Genomic DNA, 8868 nt, shown 5'->3' with positions numbered 1-8868 from the left:
AAAAATGGTCGTCTATTGTTAAGTAAAGATGACATTTTTTAAAAAGGTCGTCTATTGAATGTAAAGATGACGGTTTTTTATAAAACAACCGTCGTCTTTATAAACAATCCATGACGGTTTTTATAAAAAAATCGTCCTCTTTACATACAATACACGACGGTTTTATTAAAAAAAGTCATATTTTCTCCTATAATTAACGATCTTTACCTCTAAACAACGACAATTTTCTTTAAAAACCGTCGTCGTTATAGATAAATAACAACGGTGAAAAGCCGTCGTAGTTTGACACCCAAATAGATGTCGGTCGATTTTACGACGGTTTGAAAACCGAATACACGACGGTGAATTCCCGTCATCTTTTGCCTTTTTTGTAGTAGTGAAGGTTTCTCAGAATGATTACTTTATAGTTAATTTCGTATAGAAGCAAGTGTGAAAATTTCCAATTCAGAAAAAGAAGTTCACATGAAATTTTCCCATGGGAAATGATAATGCAAAAGTGACTACCAGACTGTGATCCTACTGTAGTCGCAATTCTTTGTTGAAGTTGGCTCCACCATCCAGCCTATCATTAGCTTGTGACTGCATAGCTCCATTTCATGACCATACTATCATGATGATCCGCCAAAGATGACGCTGAAGCACTTTCACCTGATGATGAACTGTTCCCCACCCAACGCCACCAAGGTTGGCGTAGATAGTGATTCCAGACAATCTGGGCACCATGTTCTATATGTGGATCTTCATCTTTAGATTTAGCTGGCATCATTCACCACTTTCTCCTGGAAAAATATAACAACAATGAGTTTTAACATAAAACAAAAGTAAGGAAGATGAGGAAAGAAACCAAAACCAACTACTGATCAACAGTCATTACATAGAAGCAAATGATAGAAAAACACTATGATAAGTAAATCTGCTTAGGCGCATCCGAGCTTTGCGAATTTGCTGGCATCGATCCTCCGATTGCTTCTCTATGGACGGCAAAGCCTTCTCCGCCGGCAATCGTGACGCCAGGACGAGCCATGGTCTTCATCAATTGCTTCTCCGCCAGAAAAAGCCTTCTTCGTCATCGATTGCTTCTCCGCTGAAAAACGACGGAAGACACCTTATCCACAGTCGATCTTCCTATTGCTTCTCCACAGAAAAAGCCTTTCTCTGGTGTTTTGCAATGACCTTCTTAGCCATGGTCGTTGTTGGTGGTGGTTGCGACCTCGTAGTCTCCGTTTGGGATTGAATCCTAAGCTGTGGTGTAATTTGACTCCCATATACAATACAAAAGGTAAAAATGTTATTTCAAATACAAATTAAACAAGCTTAAAGAGCACATGGGTAGGGCCATTGGGTTTTAATAAAATAAAATTTAAAACTCATCCCCCATATCCAGAACAAATATAGGTAATGTATCATATGCTAATTACTAAAGTTTTTTGTCACTATACACTAATTTTTCAAAACTCATGTCACGTAAGCAAGTTAACAGTATTATTGACCAAACTCACAGAATGGGGTAATGGAGAATGCTTTGCATAAATAAAGCAAAGAGGACATATTGACTCCATTTTGTGAATACTCCCATCACCGAGCAAGCCCAAGGGCAACACTCTGAAGCCGAGTTTTGTGACGCCACAGGCATCAAGTTAGAAACAGATTTTTTTTTGCCAAAAATTGAAAAATCAAAATTCAATTTTTTTAAATACCAAAAATTCTGTATTTTTTCCCTATAAATACCTAACCATTTTATTCACTTTCTACACCAAATCTTCATAAAACTCATCTCCTTCCAATATTTTTCACTTTCCACATCAAAATCTTGGCAACGAGGTAAAAAAAAAAACCTTTATTCAATTTAATGTATTTTTTATTTATATATATTTCTTGCATTTCCAATTTCTTTTTTTTTAATAGATTAGTCAAGGCAAAACCAAAAATGTTATTCGAAAAATTTTATCCAAAAATTTTATTTGAAAATTTTATTCGAAAAATGTTATCTTAAATTTTAAATGAAAATTTTATAATAAATAGTGACACGTGACAACCAAAATATAATCTAAAAGCTTATCAAAATTAATAGTTTAAAGTATAAACAAATAAAGAAATAAAGGACATATTGACTCACTATTCACGTGAATAAATGCCTTAAGAGACTAAGAGACAGTGAATTTTCGGTGAAGCAAAGGGAAATATCGCTAATTAAGCGTAAAATTAATCTGGCTGGAAAATTGGTCAACCTTAAGCAAACTGGTTTTTTTGACTTGGCTTCAAAGTTCACGTGCGAAAAGGAAACTTCTTGGATTGAAACTTACCTGTACATCCAATAGCCAGTAAAAGCCAGCCAATACAACAACCGCGTTCTGGCAAAGTCGGTAACACGGTTTCTAACCAAGTCCAACTACGTGCACAAAATCTGCACCGTCCAAGCCCCTTCAAATCAGCGTCAAACAAATTTCTCAAAATCCAACGGTGATCCATTCACCAAACTCTCCTCAGCCATCCCCTATAAAACGCCCTCTCCCTTTTCTCCTTAAACCCATCCCGCGCTTCTCAATCTGCTTCTTAAACTCCCCTTACTTTCTCTTCAACTCTCTCTACAATGGCTCGATCCAACGCTGTCGTTTTTGTGCTAATGGCTACTCTCTTGTTGGCCTCAACAAGGGCACAATCCCCTGCATCTTCCCCAGCCAAGTCCCCTGCCTCTGCCCCTTCTCCTTTGAGCACTCCACCTGCCGCCGCTCCTTCTCCTTTGAGCACTCCACCTGCGGCCGCTCCTTCTCCTTTGAGCACTCCACCTGCTGCTTCACCTTCTCCTTCGGGCACTCCACCCTCGACTGCTCCTTCTAAATCTCCCGTCACAGACTCTCCACCTTCTCCCCCATCGTCTTCCCCTGAATCTCCGGCCACCTCTCCCACATCTTCGGGATCGCCCGTCGAAGCTCCTACACCCAACGGTGCCGTTTTGAACAGGTTCTCCCTTGCCGGATCTGTGGCCGTTGGGGTTTTCGCTGTCGCCATGCTTATGTAAAGAGGAGAAGAATAGCGGGTGTTTTATGAATTTTTAATCATTTGTTTTCATTTACCATTTGATTGATTCATTCCTTTTGTATTTGTTGATATATACATTATACATATGTGGGGATATAAAGAGACATTTTTTGTCATTTCATTGGTTATTGTCATGAGAATCTCAATCTAATTGTTTTCTGTTTACATTAAAAAATATATTATTTTGTGTTTGCAAATATATTTCCTCGTCATTGGGTATGGTTATGAATTTTCAAGAATTGAAGATCAATATCTTCATCCGTCTGAAAAATCTTGAAACTTTAGATTGAAAAGTTCACTCTGCATGAGGAAAACTTTATTAATGAACTTGAAAATTACAACCGGGGACTTAAAACCCGATCTTTCCGGTTTATAGAATTATAAAATAGAAGAACTTAAATAACATCAGATGTACTTCAAACCAACTAAATAAATCTTCATTACAATGGTAAAATTGTAGAAAATGATAAAGGATAAAGACTTGAATTTTGATATAAGATTCAACCATTAATATGAGAGAAATCTTGCACAAGTTTGCCTCGCTAGAGATGGAAAATGAGATCTAGCACTTGAAAAGGAGCTTGATGCTGCGTGCTATTGAAGGTCAAGATCTTGTGGAAGAAGTTATAGTGAAGCTAGTCTTGTGGTGGGTTTAGTTAGACAAGTCATTGAATTGTGCCGATCGGACCTGTTTGTGGCCTTAATAAGGGAGAGTTGGATTACATTTGTAGTTCGAAGAGGTTGTTTGTGCCTTACCATTAGGTTGGGCAAGATCATGCGGCATCAACTAGAGCCAGTATTTACTGTTGCATAAAAAAAAAGAGTATAATATCATGCCAGGTCCGTAGTGGTTTGATTACAAATCCATTCAATCTAGCAATCGTTTTGTATTGCTAACAATGACACATTCGCAAATCATACAATTTTCTAGATCAAATATCTTCATTAGGGGAATCATATAAGTTTTAACGAGATCACGTTGTAGAACTTCTAGTTATACCTCCTTGTTTGGTTCCTAGTTGAACAAAAGTTCTTTCTTTTGACAAAAAAGAAAAGAAAGGAAAAAACAACATTAAAGCCCTATCCATGTATTATACTGCCCTGGATCATTCCGTAGTCCATGGACACTTAGTAATCCTATCCCTCTCCTTCGAGAGAAACTATCATGCAATGAGATATCATTTTTTTGTTATCTTCGGCCAATAACACAATGACACGTGAGATAATTTTTACACATATCATGGTGTTATAAGTAATGATAGCAAAACAATGTTATCCCTTAAATGTTGAAAATGTAAGTTTTTTCCCTCTCCGTTAGTTTCTTTTTACCTTTTTTTGTAGAATTCTAGCTTGGGTGCTTACACAATCTCCTTTTGTTTTTCGGTTACTTGCCCTTCTGTGGGTGTGCAATGCATTCATTCTGTAACCGAAAAAAAAGCCCTATCCATGTGTTTTAGGAAATAAATTCGAACCATTCTTTTCCTGTGCAAAAAAGCCCCATCCTCATGTTCCTTCCTTTTTGACTTCGGAAATAAATTACTAGGTTTTGTTTTCAGTCAGTAAATTACAAGGTTGTGTTGCAAAAAGCATTAGCATGTTAATGATGTTTCCAAGTCATTGGTCCCACCCCCAGATTTCCATCCTCTCCTGAATGGATCCCCACAATCCCCTTTCTTTTCTCCTTACTCAGGAGACCAACCTTCCATTTCTCGACTGTTACAAATCCACACCAACCCCAACATCACATCCAACGGCCCACCTCTCGCAACCTCAACCCACGTGTACGATCCAGATTAACAGACAACTGTACCTTAGTGGAGGACCACCAAAGCCAAAAAAGAAACAAACGAACGTTTTAAACTTTGAACCAGCCAGGAACCGTGTCTTTCGCGTCAATACACTCAACACCGTCGGATCTTCTTTAAGAGGATCCAACGGATGCAAAATAAAGACGCATTGACTGCTTTACACTCCTCCTATATATACTCTTTCTTTCTCTTTACTCTCTTTACAGGAACTTCATTCCAGTACCTTCCATCTCTCTCTCTCTCTCTCTCTACAATGGCTTCCTCAGGATCTACCCTCGTCGCTCTGATACTCGTTGCACTGCTTGTAGGCCACACCATGGCTCAGTCCCCAGCTAAATCACCGGCATTGTCTCCGACCAGATCGCCACCGGCTTCAGCTCCTTCTCCGTCGTCCGCCGCTCCATCGACGCCTAAGGTGAAATCTCCCCCCAGCCCTACTCCGTCGACCGCTGAGTCTCCGGCGAGTTCTCCTTCCTTGATCTCTGCTCCTCCATCTGAAGCGCCTGCGCCTGCGCCGTCGGAGAACAGCGCCGTTTTGAACAGAATTTCTGCCTCCGCGTCCGTGGTGATTGGCCTCTGCGCCGTTGTTTTGGTTATGTAGAAGGGTGAATTGGATATTTTGCTTTTGTTCTGAGCGTGTCTCGTGAGTCGTGATCTTTCGTTTTAATTTTTATTTATTTATTTTGGTTCTGGTTTCAGTTGCGTTGTTAAAACTTATAACTTAATTGTGTGTTGTTAGTTGGTTTGGATAAATTATGAATTATATTATTGCTTGTATTAATTTTGTTATTATTATATTTATTATTATCCTTTCAATTCTGAATTTTTCTTTTGTTCTTTTACTGCGAAATACAAAATTGACGGTACACTTCTTCACTCAAGTTATAAAATAAAAAATAAAAATAAAAATAAAAAATAAAAAAAAAAAAACAGATAAATGATTTCACAAAAAGAAAATGTTGTAAATGTTGTAAATGTGGTGCAATGAAGGATCTAATTGGATGATAGCTGTAAATGTTTTGGAAAATCAAGGACGAAAATGCAAAATAGGTATAATTTAGAGACCATTGCTATAATTAAGTACAAATAAGATTACGATGAAGATCCCTTAGGCTTCTCAATATTTCGAAAATGGGAACAAATTTTAACAGACATAGGAAAATGAATATTATTCCTATACTTGCTAAGGAATTTGCATTCATGTATCCTTCTCAAAGAGTGATAATTTCATAGACCACCAACTGCAAAAGAAGCCTCCGTGGCAAAGATTACATGAATCATGAATCCATCCTTTACCGAATCTGGAAAATCAAATCAATTTCATAAAAAAAAAATTATTTAAAATTGGCAATATGCACTATTATTAACGGAAGACTTTTGCATTATTTAAGTTTAGACTAATAGTTATCTATAGGTTTATTGATGATTATGGACTTGATTTCGATCTAACATCTAGCCAATATGTCCCATCTAAGGTCTTTGAAAGGTGATTAATTTTGTTACGCGTCTTAACTACATAAAACATTCATGGTTGGTTGGGTGTTGGACCCATGAATAATCCAAGTAATTGGACTTTACTATTTCCTCCTCTTGTTTTTCAATGTGCCTCCATCTTCCTATTTACAAAACTATTTGAGAATTGAAACCTTCAAGCCCAATGGACTTTAAGGGAGTTACATTCTTAGAGCACTTCCAGCAGTGAGAATGTTGTCATGGCAAAAGGGCTGACACTATTCACAGGAATAGTGTCGCCTTACAAAAAGTAAGTTCAGACTTCCAAAGTTGCCATGGCAAGGGGGTACTATTCAATTTTTTGTTTTTTTTCACAAATTTGTTTACCTAAACAATTAATTTGGACAATATTTCCGAATGAGATTTTTTGATAAAATATTCGGATAAAATTTTCAGATAAGATTTTCGGTTTCAAATTTCAGATAAATTTTTTTTTCAAATTTCAGATAAATTTCAAATTTTCAATTTCATATAAATTTCATCTGAATTTCAAATTTAAGATAAATTTCATTTGAATTCCAATTTTTCATTTGAATTTCAATTTCAGATAAATTTCATCCGAATTTCAATTTCAGATAAATTTCATCCGAGTTTCAAATTTCGAATAAGATTTTCACCCCATAAAATTGCGCCACGTGTCATTTGAATTTCAAATTTCAGATAAATTTCATTTGAATTTCAACTTTTCATTTGAATTTCACATTTCATATACATTTCATTTGAATTTCAAATTTCGGATAAGATTTTCACCCTATCAACTTGCGCCACGTGTCATGTCTATTGACCTAAATTTTTCTATAAAACAAAAGCTCAGCTCACAAACCTCTCACACTACATCTTCTCAAAAATTTCATTTCTCAGATTTTAGATTTCATATTTCATCTTTCATTCACAAATTCTATTGTCATTGCCCTATCATCTTCTTTCCTTCGTTTTCTTTGCATTGATACTCCCTTTCTTTGCATACATATTCCTTTTCTTTAGCAAATTCTATTGTCATTGCCCTATCATCTTCTTGGACTTTCTTGTCTATTTCAATTCTCAAGGAGCTCTGCCTTGCAATTTCCTCCAAAAATTTAGAGGTATTACTCGTAGAATTAATTCCTCTCTTTGCCTTCGACGCCTTCCTCCCAATAGGCCTTGGCTCCTTTTGAATGGGTGAGTCTTCGCTCATAGGGGATTCCATAGGCGAATCCGAAACTTGTGAATCATGGAGTGGCGTCTCGTTTAACACCACCGTTGAAGCCGTTGGAATAATGCTAAATCTCTTACAATGCTTCACCACCTCCCAACATTGGGTATGGTTGAAATTTTTTTTCCCTTGTCCAATAGCACCATACCACATTTGAGCTTGCACAATCTATATAAAAAAAAAATTTGAATAAGCAAGGAACTTTAAAAAAATATTGGTAATGCAAAAAAGATAAACATATGAATAAAAATCCAACAAATATGAACAAAATATAGAGAATGCAAGAAACATTCAAATAAATATTAGAAATACAAGAAATATAAAAATATAAAAATTGCAAGAAACATTCAAACAAATATGAAAATACAAGAAATATTAACAAAATATAGAGAATGCAACAACCATTTAAATAAATATTAGAAATACAAGAAATAATAACAAAATATAAAAATTGCAAGAAATATTTAAATAAATATGGAAATACAAGAAATATTAACAAAATATTCCAATTTCAAGAAACATTAAAATTAAAATTAATAGGACATTAAAATTAATAAAATGAAAATTACAAATAATTTACCTCATCGCTGATATTTTCCCCGCTTGCATGGTTATTCATCGCTTTTGTGAGGGCATTTCTTCATTTCCCCAACTCTTTATTGAGAAGTTTCCACCGACTTGACAATGCACTTTTCGTACGGGTGGAACCCGATCTTTCAACAAATTCGTGAAGAATTTTTTTCCACATTTGACTGAATTTCATCTCATTACCCGATATGGGATCATGACTAATTTGGACCCAACACTCACACAACAAGACATCTTCTATGATACTCCATGCCCCTCTGGTTTCTTGAGAAAAAGCCATAATGATAGAGAAAAATTAAACTTGAAAATGAAAACAATTTAGAGTAAAAAGTGACGAAAATATTGAATAGAAAGTGAATAATAGTTGGAGAAGGAGAAGATATATGAGAATTTGTTGTTAAAACTGAAGAGTAGGTATTGGTATTTATAGAAAAAAAAAAAGTCAGTATTTTTTGGGATTTTTAAAAAAAATTCATAATTTTTTGCCTTGAAAAATGCAAGGCCGTTGGATTGGATGACAAGGCAAAATCGGAAGGATGAGAGGCCGCCATGTCGCACATAGCCGTTGGGCGAAAAGCTGACGCGCGATGCACGTACCAACGGTAAACAAATTTTAAAACTGCGCTGACGTCACGCTGGCATCAGCGATGATGTCAGCCGCGCACTCGGGCTCTCGCTCGGGCTCCCTCCGCCTTTGGGCCAGCCCAGGCACGTGGACCCCACTCTGCC

The 8868-nt window shown here is 36.4% G+C and overlaps 2 protein-coding genes across 2 annotated transcripts; both read left to right on the top strand.

Moving 5' to 3' along the window:
* Positions 1-2516: 2516 nt before the first annotated feature.
* On the top strand, positions 2517-3160 carry LOC107881398 (uncharacterized). Its single transcript, XM_016795067.2, has one exon. The coding sequence runs from the start codon at positions 2591-2593 to the stop codon at positions 3017-3019; it is 429 nt and encodes a 142-aa protein (XP_016650553.2). The 5' UTR covers positions 2517-2590; the 3' UTR covers positions 3020-3160.
* Positions 3161-5054: 1894 nt separating this feature from the next.
* LOC103335899 (uncharacterized) lies at positions 5055-5628 on the top strand. The gene has a single exon (XM_008238935.3). The coding sequence runs from the start codon at positions 5101-5103 to the stop codon at positions 5446-5448; it is 348 nt and encodes a 115-aa protein (XP_008237157.2). The 5' UTR covers positions 5055-5100; the 3' UTR covers positions 5449-5628.
* Positions 5629-8868: the final 3240 nt, after the last annotated feature.

This window comes from Prunus mume, linkage group LG6 (assembly GCF_029339155.1).
Source record: "Prunus mume cultivar Tortuosa linkage group LG6, ASM2933915v1, whole genome shotgun sequence".
Classification (NCBI taxonomy): Eukaryota; Viridiplantae; Streptophyta; class Magnoliopsida; order Rosales; family Rosaceae; genus Prunus; species Prunus mume.
Note: the sequence above shows the minus strand (reverse complement) of the source record. Positions and strands in the feature narration are given on the sequence as shown.